The sequence below is a fragment of the Pelophylax lessonae genome (assembly GCF_965119305.1).
Source record: "Pelophylax lessonae genome assembly, chromosome: 2".
Classification (NCBI taxonomy): Eukaryota; Metazoa; Chordata; class Amphibia; order Anura; family Ranidae; genus Pelophylax; species Pelophylax lessonae.
In genome coordinates, this window is record NC_138769.1 from 322,707,427 (window position 1) to 322,730,483 (window position 23,057).

Genomic DNA, 23,057 nt, shown 5'->3' on the forward strand with positions numbered 1-23,057 from the left:
CATTGGGTATCGGGATAAAATCCTTGGACCCATTGTCAGACCCTATGCTGGTTCAGTGGATCCTGGGTTCCTACTGGTGCACGACCATGCCTGGCCTTATATGGTGAGAGTATGCAGCCAGTTCCTGGAGGATGAAGGAATTGATACCATTTAATAGCCCCCAGGCTCGTCTGACCTAAATCCATTAGAACACCTCAGGGACATTATGTTTTGGTCCAACCGATGCCACCAGGCCGCACTTCATTCTGTTCAGGAGCTCAGTGATGATCTGGTAGGAAATACCCCAGGACACCATCTGTCATCTTATTAGGAGCATGCCCTCATGTTGTCACTCAGTCATGCACATAGTGGCCATACCAACTACTGAGTACCATTTTGAGTTGCTGCAATGAAATTTCAGCAAAATGGACTAGCTTGCTGCATCATTTTTTCACTTTGAATTCAGCCCTCTGTAGGTTGAGAATTTTCATTTCCATGAAATGATGTGGCATCCTTACATTCCTAACACATTACCCAGTCCCCATCAGTAAAAATATCCTGCATGATTTTTTCCCCCATTGAGATCTGATGTGTTTTAAAAGTGTTCCTTTAATTGTTTTGAGCAGAGTATAGCTAGATAGATTTTTATTAGGTCACCCATCTTGGAATGAAGGATCTCTAGTATTTCTAGAATAAAGTATTTTTGTCGTTCATATACGTGTGTCTCAGGTGACTGAGATCCTCAGCTACTTTGCAGTCCCCCAGGAACAGGTTATGTGGATGTAGCTCATCTACCTTGACAACTATGTGCAGCTGCTTCCGATGGTTCCTCCCAGTTAAATTAGGTTTATTGTATCCATTAATCAGGTGTTTCAAACAGGGAGCAATGTGTTAAATGCATTTCCTTCCTCAGACCAATCTGACTCTGCTCATGTCCATTGAAACTGTGGCCTGCTACTCCATCGTCTTCCCTGTAAGCCAGCAGTGCTGTCTTGGGATATGTGACAGTTGGCAGGTATTCTTTTCTATACACTCATTAATTGGCACCCACAGTCATCCGTTTCCTGATGGACCTGCCCTAGTAGGAAATGCAGGAATAGTTTCAGCCCTGCAGTATTAATGCAATATTTTGTCACAATTAGTTGATTACAGCTTGGCTGTGGATTGCAAAGCTCTTATTTGGCTTCCTGTAGATTTGGGGATTTTGAGGAAGGGAACTTTAACAATGTGCCTTCGATGGATCAGTTCCTAATGGAAGGGTTTTAGCATTATTAAATTTGCAAAGAACAGCGCACTGTTTGCCCAACACCATACACTGCACCACATTGTAGGATTCTAATTTTCAGCACATAGTACATATACTACAGCATATGAGCATTAGCAACTACAGTACCTAAAGAATAAAACTAAGTTTTATTGTGATCAGCAGTAACCTGATTGGATGCCAGTTTATCTGTTCTCCTGTAAAGTCAGGTGAGATCAAACAGTATTACTGACTGTGATGTGTTTCCTTTAATTTTACTTTTGGTTAAAAAAAATGGTTTTCTATTTTAAAAGAACAGCATTCTTAGATTTGTATTAAACAGCTCAGTGGTTGCATTATCAAAGCTATTTCAGGGCTTAAAGTGACATTAACTTATATCCTTATTTTCCCAAAATAAGCCGTACACATCCAATTGCCTATGACCCTGTAATCTATTTTTTTATGAAACCATTTCTTACTGTGGGCCTGCCTCCTTATAATGTCCTCTGTGAGCTCTCAAACCTCCCCCCCCCCCCCCCCCATTTCTCTTTGTTTGGAATAAGAAGTGCATGTTGGTTGTGGTCACGGGCACTGCACTATGCACACTACACAACATCTACACCACATAACATCCCACAGTCCAACTGGGGAGCGAGCAAGAGGTGATAGCTACATTCCTAAATACATTGGGACCATAAAAAAACAACAGCCACCCTCTCACATAAAGTCAGATGACCGCAGCAAAATATAAGGGATTTGGAGGATGCTGAGAGGAATAGAAGGTACTTTTTAGTGCCGGTTCACACATTTGCGATGTGAGACCTCGCATGTGATTTGTACCGCACTGCTATGCAAATCGCATGTGATGCAAATTCAGCCATACAGATTGCATGGCTGAATTCGCATCGCATTCGGACCAAAGTCGTGCAGGACCCTTTTTTGGTCCGCACCAGAATTGGATCGCATGGGTGTTCACACCTATGCAATCCGATTCCTGTCCGAACTGACAGTTCGCACTGCAATATGCAAACTAATCTGGGGGTGTTGTTAACTTTGTATTGAAACTCCCAGCAGTTTGCATATGGGCATGTGAACTGCCTGAGAGTCTGGTGCTATGCGGGAACCCGCAGTGGATTCAGAGTTCCCGCATTGTACCAATGTGAACCGGCACTGAAAGGCTGAGTTCAACTTTTATGTATAAATAACAATAAATTCACATCTATTTGCAGGTAAAAAAAAAAAAAGGCATTCATGATTTTTTACTCTTCAGCCTCAATGGCTCCTGTTGCTGCCAAAAGCCAATCAGAAATGCAAGTCCCCGGAGAGAAAAGACTGTTGTGGACATCGCTGGATGGAGAGGGGGCTCACTCAGGTGTTAGGGGTTGCTGGGGGGCTGCTGCACACAGGTTTTTTTTTTTTTTTACCCTAAAGTATAGAATGCATGAAGATAAAAAAAACCTTGTGCCTTTACAACCACTTTAAGGCAATTCCGGGATCCTGCAGACCCTCAGTTCACTTATTTACCTGTACCCCCAATATACAGGCAGACAGTTACTGAGTGGCAGGAAGAATTGATGGACTACGAGAGAGCTCACCAGCGCCTTTGCAGTTCATAGAGAACTGCAAGCCATCGGCCGTGGCTGTTGAGGGTACACGTAGTCTATTCATTCACAGGAAACTATGAATGAATGACAAGGCCATGTGAGCGGAGCAGGTACGAGCAGAACATCACCCGCTCGCTGTCACGGGAGGGGGGACAGGAGGAGAGGAGGCAGTAGCTGAAAAATGTTACATGTTCCTCTCTAAATACAGTTGGAACACGTAACATGTTCCAAAGGTGAACTTATGAGGTTTAAGCTAAGGATACAGTCTTGAATAGAATTTATTTTTATTTATTTTTTAAACCAGTGACTTTAAAATCATTTTGAACTCAGATTTAAATTATCTGAAGCACGTTATTTAACACAGTTCAAAAAAATTTGGTGACGTACTTCCTACTACTTTTAGCAAGGATTCAAACAATTTTTCTAATTGAAACAGATTAGAAAATATGTCTTGGGTGAAAGTTGTGTGACTCTTGTTTGCAAACATTTACAAATAGACCTCTAAGCCCCCGTTTACAATGGTGTGACTTGTCATGCGATTTGACAGTTCCAGAGAGAGAAACAATTTATCACAATAACTCTCTTTGATCTTTAAGTGATTATGTATGCAAATATATGAATATCAAATACATTGATATTATCGCTAACCACATATATGTGGTTTTACTCACTACCACATATGTGGTTAGGGATGATATGAATGTATTCTATGATATTCATATTTTTTTTTTCTTTTGGTTTCTCCTCCACTACCTCTGGGGTTAGTCATTATGGATTCATATATGGATGGTGAACTTTATTTAAAATAATTTTTTTTGAAGATGTCACATAGAATACATGGTGAAATGTAAAAAATGCCTGTGCTGAGTGCGTATAGCTGAGGCAGCTCACACATAAGCAGTATAGCCAACTTATATAATAAATGACAAGAAAAAAGAGCAGTGCCTAAAACATAAATGATAACCAATTGAGAATCTGTATTCATAAAGATGACGTCAAAAAACTGTAGGAATTAGTCCAAACTTAATAATAATAATGATGATGATGAGTAAAAAAGGCAGTTCAGGACAATGGCCACTGTTCCAGTGAGAGATTAAGCAGTAGTGTCAAAATGAGCAAACCCCCACCATTAAGTGAAATGCAAACTCACCAGACTCAATGGCTGCCGTTACAGCAGTTTGGTAGCCTTGTACTTATACGGTATGCAGACCCTTCTGGAGAAACCGCAGTGGCCAATTCTTGCAGGTGGTGGTAATCCGAAATAAGTAAAGAATAAATAAGCTCGCCCAGAGGGAATCTCCCTAGTGTAGTAAATTTATTCAAAGTAAAAATCCACATAAAAGCATAAAAGTCAGTAATCAGACTCAGGTAGCTGCTGGCAACCCAGAATCGCACAGCAGCGAGACGTCAGTGCCAAGTATCCCGCCCCGACGCGTTTCATCCAAAGGGATGTTGTCAAGGTGTCCTTTAACTGTGGTTACGCGGTCATCCTGCCATAGAACTGGAAGTTGACCGGCGGCCATGTTTAAATAGACCAGGTTGTTGGCCGGCGGCCATGTTTGAATAGATCAGGATGTCATTCGCTGGCCATGTTTAGTCAGGGCCAGAGAAAACGAGCACCTAACCAGCAAATAGCCAGGTTAAGGGACAAAAATAACAGCCGCTGTGAATATAGAAAAAAACACACAGCAGACATAAAAAAAATATACAAAACAGATGGGTGACCTACTAAAAGTAATCGTCTGAATACAAAAAAGTGATATTAGTAGACTCATCGAAAACATTTTTAAATAGAAATGATATAAATTAAATTTTAACCTGCAGAAGGGTTATCCTAAACAACAAAGGAAAAATGCATCAAAGATCCATGCAGTGATTTTTGACATTAATGTAAAATTTATGTAAATATATGCCTAGGTAGGAATGATAAAAAATAACAGAGCAAAAATCATCAGCAGTAAAAATGTTACCAAAATTCAACATAAAAAAAATCTCTTGATGTATTTTAGGAAAGTGACATGGAAGATGCACAAAAAAAAAAAATAAAAAGAAATATGCATTACTTGCTATCAGTGAAACAGTTATTGCCCCAGTCCACATATAACCCATAGGGAGCATATGTTTTGAGCTCATAGACCCATTTCATTTCTATTTTGGAAATTTCCCTAGTTCTATTACATCCCCTCCTGTGTGGTTCAAGTCTCCCAATGCCCACAAACGTGATGTCTTTGGGGTTTCTTATTGTGAACTTCTCTAAAATGAGCAGAAAGGCTGTGATATTTAAAACCCCATCTAATATGATAGATGTATTCTCTAATTCGATCTCTGGTAGACCTCCCAACCTATTGCAGAATGAACATTGGAGGAGGTAGACCACATATGAAGAGTTAATATATGAATGTGTCAACATCATATGTCTTCCCATTACTGGAGGATGAAAAGTGGTGAATCTTTTTACATCTGTTTACTTCACAGATCACACATCTATTAAAGGGGGGAAAAGCCTTAAGGTTAGAAAAGAGTACCAGTCTAGGAGATGGATTAATGATATTGGGAGCTAGTCTATCTCTTAGGTTAGGGGCTTTCCTAAAGACCATAGCTGGATTGTCAGGTAGTACATTGTTAAGGATAGGAACTTGTTTTAAAATATCCCAGTGTTTGATAATGCGTCTAACCTGCCAATGTTCGGTGGAAAAACTGGTAATGAACAGGTGAAACGCGTATTACTCTGTTAGTATTCAACAGTAAAGATGGCCTATCCCGTAGTTCTACCTCTTTAATTATTTTGTCCAAATCCTCAACCCCATAACCCTTCTGTAAAAAACTATCTTTTAACACCTGGCTTTGAATGTGAAAGTCATCTAATGAGCTACAATTTCTCCTCATTCTGATGATCTGTCCTTTAGGTATATTTTTCAGCCAAGTTGGATTATGACAGCTAGTGAGGGGAATGTAGTTATTGCAGTCAGTACTCTCGAAGTATGACTTGGTGGTAATCTTATTTTCAACTACTGTGATTGTTAAATCTAAAAAAATGATCTCTTGCTGACTACAAGTAGGAGTTAATTTAATATTAAAATAATAACCGTTGAGGAGTTTTATGAAACTGTGAAGGGAAGCCAGAATCCCCATTTCATACAAAAAGTATATAGTCGATATACATTTTTAGAAGTACGTTTGTAGAAGAACAGGGCAGGCCAGTGTTTTACCATAAATCACATGTTCCCATCTTGCCATAAATAAGTTTGCAAGGCTAGGTGGAAATTCTGTGCCCATTGCTACACCTCTTCCCTGCAAAAAATACAGTAGAGAGATAAAAGCTCACTGGATTTCTGGCAGGATTATCAGGTACGTTTCCTTTTTTTTTTTTTTTTGCGTGTGTGTTTTTAGAGAGAGAAATGTGCATGTATTACAGGGATGCAACTTTTTTTATTTTTTTTTCTTTTGCCGTTTTATATATTTTTTTTTATTGTACCTAGACAATCACTTTAGACTACTAAAGCTGTATAGAACAAAGCCGTTATATCTTTATCCCCTCATTGCCTGACAACACATCTTTACAGTTTGTTTTTCTTTCTCTCATTACAGCTGAGGAGGGGGATCCTCCAACAATGCCTCCAGCACCCCCAACTCCACCTTCCAAAAGGAAGAGCAAATTCTCTAGCATAGGAAAATTCTTTAAGCCATGGAAGTGGGGGAAGAGAAAAAGCAGTGATACTTTTCGTGAGACTTCAGAAGGTAATTTGAATACACAATCATTAGTGTTGAAAGTAAATCTGAGTTTTATAAAGACTTAGACTATGGCAGGGCTCAAGAAATTAGTAGCCAGTTTTTTAGCTAACAAATGTTACGGTTTAACATGTCCCTGAAGGTGAACTTATCCTTTAACCCTTTCACAGCCGGAGCCATTTTTGAATTTTTTGCACACGTTTTAAGAAATCATTTTGGGCTTGAAGATGACATAAAACCCCCAAACATTATATATTTTCTGAAAGCAGACATCCTAGAAAACATTTGTCACACGATATTACTGCAAAGGTCTAGGAAACACAAAATTTCAGTAAAGAAAAGAATTCAAAGTTAATTTTAGGGGGCAAATAAAAAACCATGATAAATTACCAAATTTTTTCAGTAAAATAAAAAAGCCAAGGTTGCACAGAGTAAATAGATATCCAACATGACAAGCCTTAAACATGTCAGTACCCTATATTTTTCATAGGCAACGCTTTATAAAGCCCCCCCTATAGGTCATTCGTTTAGCGTTAAGGAGGTCTGATGCTAGAATTATTGCTCCCATTCCAGCTTGCGCGGCGATATGTAACGTATATTGCAATTGACATTTCAGGCGTAGATGCCCCACTGCATACTTTTATGTTTGTATGTGGAGGTGGGGGGCCTCAATTTTTTTTTTTTTTTTTTTGGATGGGGGATTTTGTTTTTTGGGTGTAACTTTAATTTTTAACAATTAAACAAAATGTTTTTTTGCCATCACTTAGGGGACAAAAAGTCCCCTATGTGATGATTTTTTTTTTTTTTTTTTGGTGACAGGTTCTCTTTAAAAGAGACATCCAGGGTCTAAAAGACTCTGCATGTCTCCCCTGTGCTCCACTGAATGTAATGCACTGCACATCGCACTGCATTACATTCTTTCCCTGCCTTGATGGCCGGGAAACTGTCAACGGGGACCCATAAATGGTCCCCATTGGGGGCAAGAAATGGGGGGCAAAAAACACGATGTTACCCAATTTTTTAGTAAAATATAAAATCCAAGGTTGCACTGAGTAAATAGATACCCAACATGTCAGCACCCTATATTTTTATAGGGGATGCTTTACTGTAAAATCCTTTTCTCTGAGGTTCCCTGACGGACACAGCACCCACCCCGCATTTGAGTTATGTATTCTTCTGACACTGCTTGTTACAAACTGAAGTCCTATAGCAGGAAGTGATAGTATACCTCCGTGGGACTGCCTCAGGGGCGTAGCCAAAATTGTTTCCGCCTAGTCCTATTCTTGAAGAGAGAGCAGCATAAGTCCAAGGGTCCAAGAAGACATAGGGCTGTGTCTGTCAGTGAACCTCAGAGAAAAGGATTTTAGGGTAAGACAAAATCAATCCCCCCCCCCCCCCCCCATTACATAGAGGACAAAAAGTCCCCTATGTGATGATTTCTTTTCTTTCGGTGACAGGTTTTTTTTTAAGGAGAGATGCAGGGTCTAAAATCACATCACATCGCACTGCATTACATTCTTTCCCTGCCTTTATGGCCTAGAAAACTGTCAAGGGGGACCCGGAAATGTCACACGTCATTTCCGGATCAACAACTATAGGGTGTGTGCAGCATTCAGGCGGCAGCCCTGGGGTAATTTTTGTATATCTCATTGGGTTCCTACTCCTGTCTTCATGGTTGTATGATGAAAGTTGGTAGGTCCTTCCAACCAGCAGCTTTATGCTGCAGCTCTGAGATGCTTTTCTGCTGATTATCCCAAATTGGTAGCTTGTACACTGTATACATCAATCCATTGGTCATCTTAATCTGGGTATACACTATTACATCTTTTTTCATCCAATCTGTGGGCTAAATGAAAAAAGCGGATTCCTCCATTCACGCTACACAGTTCAGATGGATAAAACTTTTGCTGCCACTATTGTGTTTTAACAGCCAGCCCCATTAGCTGCCAAACCACTTGGACAGGCTGCATCTGATTGGATGCATCCACTGTTTGTATGAAAATGTTCCACCTGGCTCCTGGCATTTTTCAGGCGGAGGTGACCAACAGCAGAGTCTCATTGGGGGCTCTCACAAGCTTTTTTTGTACAAGAAAAGGCCTGCTTTACACCTACGTTTGGAAAAAGAACCCTGATTCCTTATAGCAGTACGATAATAAAAAAACGATACATTCCTGGGACTAAAACAAACCTCGCAAACTCAGGGTATTTTATTACACAGTCATATGACAACTCGTCACAAACATGTCTGCAGCGCAATTTAGGGCAAACCTATAAGAAACTCTGCCCTATAACATATGTTTTTCAACTATATTGCCATACAGTGGATTATGGCTTGATGTTTTTTCTTTGTTGCCTTTTCTCTCAAATTCATGCCATTTTTTTTTTCCTGACTAAAGTTCTGGAAAGGAAGATCTCCATGAGAAAGCCTAAAGAAGAGCTAATAAAAAGAGGAGTCCTTATTGAACTACCAGAAGAAGGCAAGTAGCAAATATTTTTTCTCTGTCGCTCATTGACAGACGTAGTCTTCTTGATTCACAAGAACTGGGTTATGTTGTCTCCGCAGGAGCAGGACTAGGCAGAAAGAAAAAACGTTCTGGCTCCACCTTAGGGGCAGTCCCTGAGGGTATATCCTCCCTCTCTCTGCTACAAGGCATCAGTTTTTTTCTGTCTAGTCAGGAGTAAGGACCTAAGTTCCTTGCTGGGATCTTTTTGGTCCTGGCAAGATTTTTTCTTTAGAAAAAATATTTTTTAGGTAGTTTTCTCCAGTGTTTCTTTCCTGTTAGATCTTCAAGCAAATTCGCCGGACTGGGCGACACTAGTGGTCACCCCAGCCGGCCTACGAGCGCGCGCAGACCATTGCATTGCGCTTGGTCGGCCGCGACACATTCAAGTAAGTATGCGGGGCCGGGCGACGGGCTGGATGTTGAGATCCAGTGGTCACCCCGGTTTCTGCCTACGAGCGCGTGCAGACCAGAGCTCCGCGCTGGGTCGGCCGCGACGGAGTCCCATTGGAGGACTGACCTTGCGAGTTAAAAGTCTCGCTTGGACGCCAGGAACCAGACAGTCGAGGCGTCCGGAGTGGTCCACAACCCCCCACCCCGGTGGAGAGGGTATTGTGAAGAGAGGGTGCCTGTCGGTTCGGTATGGTGAGTAAACGTTCCCTTTTTTTTCCTCGTTATGAGGCAGTATGAGTTATGGGCCCCTCCATACATGGTCAGTATATATCTGACACTAAAAGTCCCCCTTGTAAATACAGTATGTGTTTGGTGGGAAGTGGACTTGGTTTGAGAGCTAACACTCTACCCAGCAGACTGTAGTATTACAGCAGACATAGGAGGTATAATCCTACCTTAATTGTAGTGTACCTCCTGCAGATCGATAAACCGCCACTTAGCAGAGATGCAGGTGGATGTGCTGGAAAAAACTATTTCGGCAGTCCGCCGCCATTTTGCCGTAGACCGGGTGCATGAATGTCCTCAGGTCACACCGGCCGCCATGTTTTTGGAGTCTATTGTCTCCCGTATGGGGGCGGCTATGTTTGATGAGCCCAGCTACCTCGTGGAGAGCTGGGAACGCCGGAAGGCGTACACAGGGGGCGGAGCCACGTCCTTCTACCCGGGAAAACTAACACAGCTCTTTCCAGTCTGTAAAAGACAGACGCTGACTGCAGTTGGTTGGAAACTTCTCTGCATCGGGTGGTGAGCCTTGGGGGTCCCTCTCTCTCTGTGGGGATCGAGAAGCAGGTACTCTGAGGGGCGCTATTGCGCTAGTGGGAGACACATAAAAAAAAAAAAAAAAAAAAAGTTTTTTGTTTTTTCTGGCAGAGGTGTCCTGAATTAACATGGACCCTGCCACTCATGTATCTCCACCGGATCCCCTCGAGGTGTCTGCAGGATCCTCCAGCACCCCACTGACGGTTGAATCATTGTCAGCTATTATGGAAACTTTTGTGTCCCGGGTGGAAGTGGCTTGTCAGGGACAGGGCGCAAGAAAGCGACCCCCGCCTAACCCCTTATTATCTGAAACTTCGGATTCAGAATCTGAGCCTATGTCTGCAGTTGCAGGTACTTCATCTGGGATTGGTGTCTCGGGTACTGTCTCTTCAGACAGTGAGCAGGATGTTTCGGCATCAGCCATAGCCCGAGAGGAAGCGTTGGTAAACGCGCTAATTGTATCTGTTCAAGAAACCTTAAGATTACAGGGTATTCCGTCGGAAATAGCTGAAACTGAAATCCCTTTTGGGACTAAAAAACGCATCAAAGTGGCGAAGGTTTTTCCATTGCCCAAATGTTTTGGCAATCCAATCAAAGAAGAATGGAGTCTGCCAAAACGCACCTCTGCTATTTCTAAACGCATTAACAGGCATTATCCGTTTGAGGAAACCCTCATTAAGAAATGGACAGAACCACCTGTGGTGGATTCACCAATTGCTAGATTGAATAAAGCCACCTTTATTCCTTTAGAAGACGCTCCGTCTTTTAAAGATCCAGTGGATCGCAAGATAGAAGCTATGTCTCGCACCATGTTTTCCTTGATTGGATCAGCTTTCAGACCAATAATTGCTATTGGTCTGGTTTCGCAGACTGTAACTGAATGGACAAGTGGTTACGCCGGGACTTAGAAGAGGTCCCTCAGGCGGTATCAGATTTGTTGGAACAAATGATACAGGGGTTACAGTTTGTGTGTGATGCGGCGTTAGACGCCACTCCATTATTGGCGCGAGCATCAGTTTCAGCAGTGGTTCTCAGGCGTACACTGTGGCTAAAAGGTTGGTTAGCCGACCAAGGTTCCAAAAAAGCATTGGCTAATATCCCCTTTTTAGGAGAGCGTCTATTTGGAGCCAACTTAGATGAGATCATTAAGGATCTCACGGGTGGAAAGAGCACCTTTTTACCGCAAAATGTTAAGGGTAAAGGAACTCGTCAAAGACGAGGGCCTTCTTTCTCTGCTCACAAAAAGTTTTTTCTTCCCGGGGGTGAAAAAATTAAGTCCTCCAAAGCTCCTTCAGGAGGCTTCAGGGGACGTTGGTCGGGCAAGCAAAAGCCCGCCCCCTCCAGACCTGAAGATAAATCGTCCAAAGCCTGAAGGTGCGCCCCCACCCATAATTAGGGTGGGGGGACGTCTTTGCCGGTTCCCGGATCCATGGCTTTCCAGAATCCCGGACAAGTGGGTTTGCGAAGTCATAAGGTCAGGGTACAAGATCGAGTTTCGATCTCTCCCACCGGCGCGATTCTTCCCTTCCAATATCCGACTATCCCCGGATCGTTTAGAAGATCTGCGGAGAGCAGTCACGGATTTACTACAACAAGGAGTGGTAGTCCACATTCAAGGGTTTTATTCAAACCTATTTACAATACCCAGAAAAGAGGGCAAAGTGCGTCCAATTCTGGACTTAAGGGCACTCAATTCCTTTCTCAACATAAGGAAATTCAAGATGGAATCCATTCGCACAGTAGCAGCCTTCCTGCATCCAGGGGATGTCCTAGCGTCCATAGACATCAAGGACGCCTATCTTCACATTCCCATTTTCGCAGGACATCAGCGGTTTCTACGCTTTTCCGTAGAAGAGAACCACTATCAGTTTGTGGCGTTACCTTTCGGTCTCGCCACGGCTCCTCGGGTCTTCACGAAGGTGTTGGCCCCAATGTTGGCACTACTGCGCCAAAGAGGCATATCGATTCTAGGTTACCTAGACGATCTCCTGCTTCATGCAGAGTCTCCTCAGACCCTGCTACAAAACATAGAAATTACTATAATTTCTTTACAGGAATTCGGGTGGCTGGTGAACCAGCAAAAATCATTTCTGGTTCCCACCCAGAGGCTCGAATATCTGGGTCTAATTCTAGACACAGTCAGGTCAAGAGTTTTCCTTCCGGTAGGGAAACTCCGGAAGATTCAATCAGCAGTCCAGTTGTTACTATCCAACAGCTGGTCTTCTCTTCGAACTTGCATGAGGGTTCTGGGGTTGATGGTGGCTTCCTTCGAAGCAGTCCCATTTGCCCAGTCCCATACCCGAATTCTTCAGCAAGAGATTCTTCTCAGATGGAATCGGAATCCGGAATCCCTGGACAATCGGATCCGATTGAGCAAACAGACCAGAGAGTCTCTGGTCTGGTGGCTTCGGTCTCCGATGCTCAGCCAGGGAAAGTCATTTCTGCCAATATATTGGACGATAGTGACCACGGATGCCAGTCTATCCGGATGGAGAGGAATTCTCGGTCAGTTATCTGTCCAGGGACTTTGGTCCCTGGAAGAATCCAGGTTGCCGATAAATGTATTGGAACTGAGAGCGATCAGACTTTGTCTGATTCACTGGACCGAGCAGCTCCAGGGCAGCCCGGTTCGGATCCAGTCGGACAACGCCACGGCCGTGGCTTATGTCAATCACCAGGGGGGCACCAAGAGTGTCCAAGCGGCCAAAGAAGTGGCTTGCATTCCTCGCTGGGCGGAACGATTTGTTCCAGCTATCTCTGCGGTGTTCATTCCGGGGGTGGAGAATTGGCAGGCAGATTATCTCAGCCGTCAGACTCTGGATCAGGGGGAATGGTCCCTCCATCCAGAAGTTTTCCACCAGTTGTGCCTACGATGGGGCACCCCGGATGTGGATCTGTTGGCATCACGATTCAACAGGAAAGTACAGAGATTCGTGGCTCGCTCCCGCGATCCTCTAGCAGAGACCGCAGACGCACTGATCGCCCCGTGGGGGCAATACCAGCTAATGTATGCCTTCCCTCCTCTCGGGTTACTGCCAAGACTTCTTCGCAGGATAGAGGAGGAAGGAATTCCAGTAATCCTGGTAGCTCCGGACTGGCCTCGCCGAGCTTGGTACGCCGACGTGGTCAGACTGGTGCCGGACGTCCCGTGGAGACTTCCTCTCAGGAAGGACCTACTGTCTCAGGGACCGATCTTCCATCCTGCTTTACGATCGCTGGCTTTAACGGCCTGGCTATTGAGACCCAGGTGCTAAAGGACAAGGGATTGGCAGCTTCAGTTATTCCTACTCTAGTTAAAGCAAGGAAAGCGACTTCCAGAAAGATTTATCATCGTACATGGAAGTCCTACATTGCATGGTGTGAACCTCTGGGGTTCCATCCACGGTCTTATTCGGTTAGTCGAATATTAGCTTTTCTGCAACAAGGGGTTGAGCAGAAACTGGCCTTGAGCACTATCAAGGGTCAGGTCTCAGCATTAGCCATCTTCTTTCAGAAACCTTTGGCTACTCATTCCTTGGTGCGGAATTTCATCCAGGGGGTGCGACATCTGGCTCCGCCAGTGTGCGCGCCGTTACCACCCTGGGATCTTAATTTAGTATTGTCGGTTCTTCAGAAACCTCCCTTTGAAGATATTAGGGAGATTCCTCTACCTACGTTGTCCCAGAAGGTGGCCTTCTTGGTGGCTATCACTTCTGCACGCAGGGTGTCAGAACTGGCCGCTTTATCTTGTCGTTCCCCATATCTGGTGGTTCATAGAGCTAAGGTGGTTCTTCGTCCGAATCCATCCTTCCTACCAAAAGTGGTTTCAGAATTTCATCTGAATGAAGAAATTGTATTACCTTCCCTGTGTCCTAAGCCCAGTCATCCTCTGGAGTTTGCTTTACACTCCTTGGATGTGGTCCGGGCGATCAGGGTATACTTGAAAACGACAGACTCGTTTCGCAAGACGGATTCACTTTTTGTGATCCCGGATGGACCCAAAAAGGGGTTGCCTGCATCTGCCGCAACTATTTCCAAATGGATCAGACAGACGGTGGTACAGGCTTATTCTATTAAGGGTCGGGAGCCCCCGTTCCCTGTTAAGGCGCACTCCACTCGGGCACTTAGTGCGTCATGGGCCTTTCACCATCAGGCGTCAGTGGTCCAGGTGTGCAAGGCGGCTACCTGGTCGTCGGTGCATACCTTTAAAAAACATTATAAAGTTGATGTAATGGCATCGTCTGATGCCTCGTTTGGCCGCAAGGTTTTGCAGGCCGCCATTTGAGGAGACCGGTGGTCTGCCTCGAGGGTTTTTTTCCGTTGGAAATTTTCATTTGAGTCTCATTCTTTGTTTATAATGAGCCTTTAAAACTTCTAGTTTGGCACCGGTTGGGCCTTCTAGATTAGATTTTGATTTCGGTCAATCCTACCCCTCATTTGTGGCACTGCTTCTGGATGTCCCAGTTCTTGTGAATCAAGAAGACTACGTCTGTCAATGAGCGACAGAGAAAATCGCATTTTTGTAAGATCTTACCGTAAAATCCTTTTCTCTTAGCTCATTGACAGACGTAGTACCCGCCCCTCTATCATTGAGTTGGGTTGGGTTAAATTCTCTGTTGCTGCTTTGTGACAGAACTGATGCCTTGTAGCAGAGAGAGGGAGGATATACCCTCAGGGACTGCCCCTAAGGTGGAGCCAGAACGTTTTTTCTTTCTGCCTAGTCCTGCTCCTGCGGAGACAACATAACCCAGTTCTTGTGAATCAAGAAGACTACGTCTGTCAATGAGCTAAGAGAAAAGGATTTTACGGTAAGATCTTACAAAAATCCGATTATTATGACTCTTAAACTTGTGTATACAGCACATAGGTCTAATACAGCACAGGACACAGGCAAAGTGTTCATAGACCCTGGGTTATGAGCTTGTACATTCAGGTGGTTGGACACTGCAAAGCTTTCAAAGTTTAGCGCTTTATTAAAAGTCTTCCCAATAAAGAGGTGTCCCCACTAATAAGAGTAGGGGGATGTCTGTTTGCAGTTTGCCCCTCTTCTTCTTTCAAATCAACCAAAAACTGCCCAAGGATAATCGGATTTGCAGAATGCCCTAAACCATCTATTGTTCCAGAGAGTAGGTGATCCAGTACCTCCACAAGGTTCAGAGAATTCAATTCAAACCTGTTTATGGTATCAAAGCCCAGTGGGGGTTATTCTCTGGACTTTACTAAAATCCTTTAACAAATACCTTCAAATTCCAAAAATTTGCATGGCATTCACAAGATTGGTAAATACCTTCCTGAGACAAGGGGAATACATGGCATCTATAGACACTAAATATGTTTATCCATCACATCAGCACTTTGCGGTGACAGACAATCACTTCCAGTTTGTTGAATTGCCCTTTGACCTAGTCTGTGCTCCCTGTATATTCACAAAGATCCTAGCACCTCTTCTTACCCTTCTCAGAAGTCAGAGCATCCAGGTCATAGGCTACCAAGACAACCTTCTCTCAAAGTCCAGGTAAGATGGTGGAGGTTGAGCTCCCCATCAACATCCTGGAGCTCAGAGCAGTTTGGTTCGCTCTACAAGATTGAACCACACTTCTGTGAGGACCATCAATTAGGGTGCTGTCAATGTCAAAGCTGGGGCCTACATTAACCATCAAGGGGTCGCCAGGAGTCTTGCAGCCTTGAAGTAAGGAAGCTGGATAAATCTCATAGTCAGAATCTCACTGTCCAGTGATCTCTGCAGTCCACATGCCTGGAGCAAAAATCTGGAAAGCGGACTACCTCAGCCGAGACCGCCTTGATCAAGGTGAATGGGCTCTTCAATCAGATATATCAAAAATGAGGGACTCTGAATGTAGACCTCTTAGTCTAAAGATTCAGCAACAAACATTCTATGAAGCCAAGACCAAGGATCCTCTAGCCCTAACCTCAGATACCTTGATAATTACCTGGTCTCTGTTTAAGCTAATATACACCTCCCTTCCAGTGCAAATTCTGTGTTGTCTGTTTAAAAAGATAGAGTAAAGCTGGATACATACTATACAACTTTTGTTAGATTTTCTTTAGATTTACCTTCAACTATGTAGTGCAAGGGCCTGCCTGATTGCATACAAATCGAAAGTGTCTGACCTCATATTATATGGTTTTGGTAAGTCTAAAGAAAATTGTATAGTGTGTATCCAGCCTAAGAGAGATAATTCTAATGCAACGAACTGGCCAAAAAGAACCCTAGCACACAGACATACTTGGACTTCTAGCAGAAGATCTCTATCCTCTTCCCAACAGGCAAGATTTGCTATCTCAAGGCCATCTATTCCATTCTGCTTCACATTCTCTGTCTTTAATGGCATGGCCATTGAAGCACCGGTTTTAAAAGATAGCGGGGTCTCTGAGTCCGTGATTCCTACCTTGCTAAAAGCATGAAATGCCACTTTCAGGAAGGTCTATTATCGTACCTGGTAATCCTTTTTTGCCTGGTGTGAACATGCACTTTATTCCAGATATCACCTATGCCTTACATTCTGGCTTTCCTATAATTAGGTCTGGACTGGAACTTGGCCTTAAGCACGTTGAAAGAACTGGTTTCAATCTTTTCTATTTCCTTTTAAAGACATCTAGCTTTACTTTCCCTTGTAAAAACTTTTCTTCAAGGTGTATTTTGCATTAGGCCCCTTTTTGCAGCCACCCATGGTTCCTTAAAACGATAAATCCTATGAGCAACTAATTAACAATATAATTGCTGCTAACAATCCACTATCTCATACAGCGTAAATAATATAAATAAATAAAATTGCTGCGCAAAAATATCATGTAACCGTCATGTGATAAATATCCCATCAGTTTGTACTCAGATATAGGTAAAAACGAATAAACGATAAATATATATTTATATATAAATTGTGCCCAATGTGTAGAAATCACATATATAAAAATGAAGTATTACACGATTGGTGCCAAAATAAATCTAAACAAGTGCCAATATATAGTGACCTCTTGTAAAATGCCAATGGTGCTGATTAAACGAATACTGATAAATAAATGCAAAGTTCATAATGTGCAAAAAACAGTCCTTGTTGAATCAGTGCAAATAGATGGATCCGAATCCTCCAAAAAGTGCCAATATATAGTAACCTCTTATAAAGTGCCAATGGTGCTGACTAAACTAATACTGATAAATAAATGCAAAGTTCATAATGTGCAAAAAACAGTTCTTCTTGAATCAGTGCAAATAGATGGATCTGAATCCTCCAAAAAGTGCCAATAGTGCGAAACAGTGCAAATGACAAGGTCACATAAAGTGACCTGTGCTTCCAAAGTGCCAAGGCAATGAAGTGTCACAGCAAACGTGCACTCCCTTGTGAGTGGGTGCTCACTATAAAGCCTGCGACTATGCGGTTAAGCAATAGTCAAATAGCGCTTAGTGGGATCTCCAAATTGCTCCCAGACAAGGATCCTTTGCATAGATTGGCTCCTTCCACAAGCTTTCAGATACAGGTCATATGCAGGGAAGATTAGCCTCCTTGCTTAATGCTTCCAGGTGAGGATCCTCCGTATACCTCAGTTCCCAATCAAGCCATCAGGTAAGTTACGTATGAAAGGAAGAAACTGACATAGTGCTGACATCCTTAAGGCAAATATTTATTGAAGAAATAAGAGTAACACTCACATTTAAAAGGCGCTTGCAGTGCACCACTCTATAGCAAGCCATCTATATTAAAAAGTGAATCGATGGTGGTGTGGTGAGAAATCTCAACCTGATTTGCTATCCGGCAGCGGACAGCCTAACTGAGAAGTCCAGTGTAACGTTCCGTCCGTCCTGGCCCCTCCCCTACGCGTGACGACACAGGGAACCATGTGTACTGTATTCATCAGGGGGATATGACATTACACTGGACTTCTCAAGCCCCTTTTAAATGTGAGTACAGGTTACTTTATGTGACCTTGTCATTTGCACTGTTTTGCACTATTGGCACTTTTTGGAGGTTTCGAATCCATCTATTTGCACTGATTCAACAAGAACTGTTTTTTGCACATTATGAACTTTGCATTTATTTATCAGTACTAGTTTAGTCAGCACCATTGGCACTTTATAAGAGGTTACTATATATTGGCACTTTTTGGAGGATTTGGATCAATTTATTTGCACTGATTTAACAGGAACTGTTTTCTGCACATTATGAACTTTGCATTAGTTTAGTCAGCACCATTGGCACGTTACAAGAGGTCACTATATATTGGCACTTGTCTAGATTTATTTTGGCACCAATCGAATAATACTTCATTTTTATATATGTGATTTCTACACATTGGGGCCAATATATATATATATATATATATATATATATATATATATATATATATATATATATATATATATATATATATATATAATCATTTATTCGTTTTTACCTATATCGGAGTACAAACGGATGGGTTATTGATCACATGACGGTTACATGATATTTTTGCTCAGCAATTTTATTTACCCCATGATTCCTTGAGATCTATGCCCTGCAGAAACCACTCTTTGAACACATCAAGGATATTCTCCTAGAAGATCTTTCCAGCAAAGAAGCCCCTTTTGTTATCACGTCAGTCAGACATGTCTGAGTTGGTAGTCTTATCCTGTAAGGAGCCATTGCTCATGTTTCACAAGGATAAGGTCATCTTATGCACAAGACATTCTTTCTTCCTAAGAAGGTATCATTCTTCCACCCCAAAGAGGATCGAGACATCCCATCCTTATGCTCTCCTTAAAGGGGAAGTCCACCCTAATACTAAAATCGCTACATCTACAGGCATCCACGATCTCAGACTAACCTATCTAGCCCTGTAAAGAAGAAATCAGAATACATACCTTTTCTGAAGCTGCTCCAGTCCTGGCCTGTCCTACAATTAGCTGTCAGCAGTGGCTTCTCTGTGGAGGCAGGTGCTGGGGAGGCAGCCAATGACGGAAGCCCCAAAGTAACTCTATGGATGACGTCCCTTCCCATTTATTTCACAGCCATTGTTGGCTGTCTCCTCTGCAGAGCTTCTGCTGCTGGAGACCGGACTGAAGCAGCTTAAAAAAAAGATATGTATACTGATTTCTTCTTTACAGGGCTAGATAGGTTAGTCTTAGATCGTGGGTGCCTGTAGATGTAGTGTTTTTAGTGGTAGAGTGGACTTTCCCGTTAAAGCTGAACTCCATCTTTTGTTAGACTTTATATAATTCCTTTTGGCTAGCTTGGTCCAAACAAACAATGTCCCTCACTAACATGTAAGTTTCCAGATGTAGGGCATAAACTTTATATAACTGCTGCTACATACAGCATACCGCACTGTGTTCCAGAAACGAGCTGAGACTTCCTGTCTCATACCCGGAACACAATCGAGTCTATCAAAGCGGTGCTCAGCCATTCACAGAAAGCAGTGTATTCTATCAATGAATACAAAGCTTTCTCTGATTGGATGAATCAGAGACGCAGGCTGATGTCACAACCTCGAACTAGAATGCATCACTTTCTGTGAATGGCTGAGCACCGCTGTGATGGACACTACTGTTCTACGGGTATGAGACAGGAAGTCTTGGCTCGAACCCGGAACACAGTGTGGTATGCTGTATGTAGCCGCAGCTACATACAGTTTTTACTTCACATCCAGCGGCCTCACATGTTACTGAGGGACATAGTTTAAGCAAATATGGCTCAAATGAACTATGTAAAGTCTAACAAAAGTTGGAGTTCAACTTTAAGCATCCTAAGAAAATCTTCGTTGCCTGGATGTTGTCGGAGCCATTTAGTGTCTACCGTAAAGCTACAGCTTCAATCAGACAGACGGATTTCTTTTTTTCTTCTGTTATCAGGACCTAGCAAGGGACACCCTGCGTCCAAGTCCATCATCCTGAGATGGATTAGAAATCTGATCACTAGAGCTTACATGCTCAAGGACACCTACTTCTGTGCTTTTACATGCCCATTTCACCAGAACAGTGGGAATTACCTAGGCATATTAGCTTCAGTAGCTGTGCAAGGCCACCATCTGGTCCTCTGTTAATAACTTTGCAAAGTTCTACCAGGTAGATGTCCAGTCTTCTGTGGCTGCAGCTTTCGGTTGCAAAGTTTTTGCAGCTGACCTCTGCAGTTGGGTCCTTTCTGGCTGCTGTTGTTGTTGGGCTTTTTGGCAGAGTTCTGTTAGCCTAGTTGTTGCCCATCCTTCCTGTTTGTTGCTTGGGGACAATTTGGGTTCTATGAATACTTTTCCTGTACAATTAAGGATAGAGGAATCTTGACTTGCCTGTTAATTTACATATCTTGGAGTACAGTATAGTGCACAGGCTACCCTCCCTTCCAATCCTTGGTTACTCTGCATTGCTTGCTACAAAACTGAGAACTCATGGAGCGGGGTAGGGTTATAGGGGATGCACCTATAACCCAGGGTTCATGAATACTTTGCCTGTGTCCTGTACTGTACTTCAAGCAATAAAATTTGCAGGCAAGTCAAAATTCCTCTTCTAACCTTTTATTCCTACATAATGAGCGCTCACATGTCTGGTCTTCAGATATCCCTGTGACAGCAGAATCTCCTCCCCTGAGGAATGGCCACATGAACCAGAGGACAGCTGAGCCACAAGAAAAAGAGAATACAAGTGTGAAGCGGAACAGTCGGCAAGGTAAGGTTCTTAGTGCAGTGACTATATGGGGGAGATTTAATAAAACTGGTGAACACAGAATCTGGTACAGCTGTGCGTAGTAGCAAATCAGCTTCTAGTTTTTATTATAAAAACCTAATGGAACAAAGGGAAGTTAAAAGCTAATTGCTTACTGTACACTGGTGCACCAGATTCTGTGTGCACCAGTTTTAGTAAATCCCCCATGTGTGGTTGGAGTAATAGGTTATGTTCTGTGGAAGTTATTGTTTTGTACACACAAGATTTTCTTTCTTTCCGTGTTAGATTCTGTGGGATCCCGTCCCAATTCACAGATGGAACCTGCACAAGAAAACTTGCGAGAACCCCCCAAACCTCTTCTTCCTCCTAAGAGACCGCTGTCCACCTCTGTCTCTACTGGTCACGAACAGAACGAAAGGCAAAAAGTAGAGCAGAACCCCGCTGTAACACGACTGCCAAGTTCAGCCCCCAACCCTGCACCTAGGACATTGCATCCACCATCCGCACCTAAACAACCTCCAGTACCACCTCCTAAGCCACAGAACAGAAACAGCAGCCCATTAATGGGTAAGGAATATTGAGTAACCTTGTTCCCCTTTATTACTGTTTTTGTTCCCATTGATTTCCTATGAAAGACCGACATCAATGCAAAGGTTCCAAACGCATATGACTTTAGATAATGTTTAAAAATATACACCTTTATATTCATAAGCCTATACAGTGGGAAAAATTAATTCTTTGATCCACTGGAGATGCATCCACGACCCATATTCAGTGTTCTGGCTGAAAGATTTTACAATACATGTTCCCATCCTTTGGCCCCTGAATGCGCCAAGTCAGCCTGTACCTTTTTAGCAGAGAAACAGCCCCAAAACATAATGTTCCCACATCTGTGCTTGACTGTAGGAATGGTGTTCTTAGGGTCATAGTCAGCATTGTTCTTCCTCCAAACTTGGCGAATCCAGTTAATGCCAAACAGCTCAATTTTGGTCTCATCTGACGACAACACTTTCTCCCAATCCTTCTCTGAGGTGTACGTTTAGTAAACTGAGAAGTTTTCTCTCAGTTCAATTCTCGGCAGTTCTCAGAGAAAAAATATCTCCTCTGGCACCCAGTTTAGAAGGCGGAGAACTTCACTTCTCACAGGGTGATCAGAGGAGAAGTTTTTTCTCTGAGAACTGCCGTGATCTCTGTATAACTGGGTGGACTGCCTGTAATCTCACGAGATTTTGTGAGATTACAGGCACTGCTAAGTTTAAAAAGTGAAACTAAAGTTTAAAAGAACTCGTAATGACATGTTCTGACACATGAAAACATATATATACACACACACACACATGCACGGTATATATACATACAGTATATAAATATATATATATATATACACATACACACACACACACACATATATATATATATATATATATATATATATATATACACACATACATACATACAGTACATACATACATACATGCCAATCTGTATGCAATTGCACTGTGTGTTGGCAGATTGCATGCAGATTGTACACCAGACCACAGGCTATCGTTTGTGGTGTGTGGGTGTGGGGACAGTGGGAAGAGTGATCAACACAGGGGTTCTGGCTTGTAGGATAGCTGGAGGAATCCTAGTAGTGTGTGGTAATTGCTAGACTGCTCCCCAACCCTTAGAGTGCATCAGATTGTATGTAAGATTTGTATCTGCCTGTGTGTGGTCAGCCAGCTGGATTGGACTGGAGTCTCCCTCTAGTGGTGACCGAAGGCAGTGCAGGCTGTGAAAGTATTGCAACCAATCTCATTACTTAAGCCCCGTACACACGTACCGATCGTCGGCCGAACGACCGGCTGTCTTTTGTCCCCGGGCTGTCATGTCCGCTGAAAAGTGCAAAAGACTGCACACGAATTTTGTCCGCCGACTGCAGAAGTGATGTCATGTGATGGTTAACTTTCCCTGTGTTTTTTCTTTTATGAGCATGCCCAGTCTTGCAAATCTGCTGTCTGTCGGCCGAATTCTGTACTGACTGGCGAACAATCGGACGTTCTGGTGTTGGCATACAAACATTTTAATGCTTGCACGACAGATTCTGTTTGGCCGAAAGTGCGCTGTCGGCTGTCGGAAGCATCATACTAACAAGCCTACATTTGGCCGATCGGTCGTCT

At 43.0% G+C, this 23,057-nt stretch overlaps 1 protein-coding gene across 1 annotated transcript in view; it reads left to right on the plus strand.

Moving 5' to 3' along the window:
• PHACTR4 (phosphatase and actin regulator 4) overlaps positions 1 to 23,057 on the plus strand; it is a 107,354-nt gene that overhangs the window by 22,185 nt on the left and 62,112 nt on the right. Inside the window, exons 2-5 of the mRNA XM_082247733.1 lie at positions 6,415 to 6,564; positions 8,952 to 9,032; positions 20,791 to 20,901; positions 21,184 to 21,465. Of these exons, the coding sequence (XP_082103859.1) occupies positions 6,415 to 6,564; positions 8,952 to 9,032; positions 20,791 to 20,901; positions 21,184 to 21,465 (624 nt within the window). The remainder of the gene's footprint in view (positions 1 to 6,414; positions 6,565 to 8,951; positions 9,033 to 20,790; positions 20,902 to 21,183; positions 21,466 to 23,057) is intronic.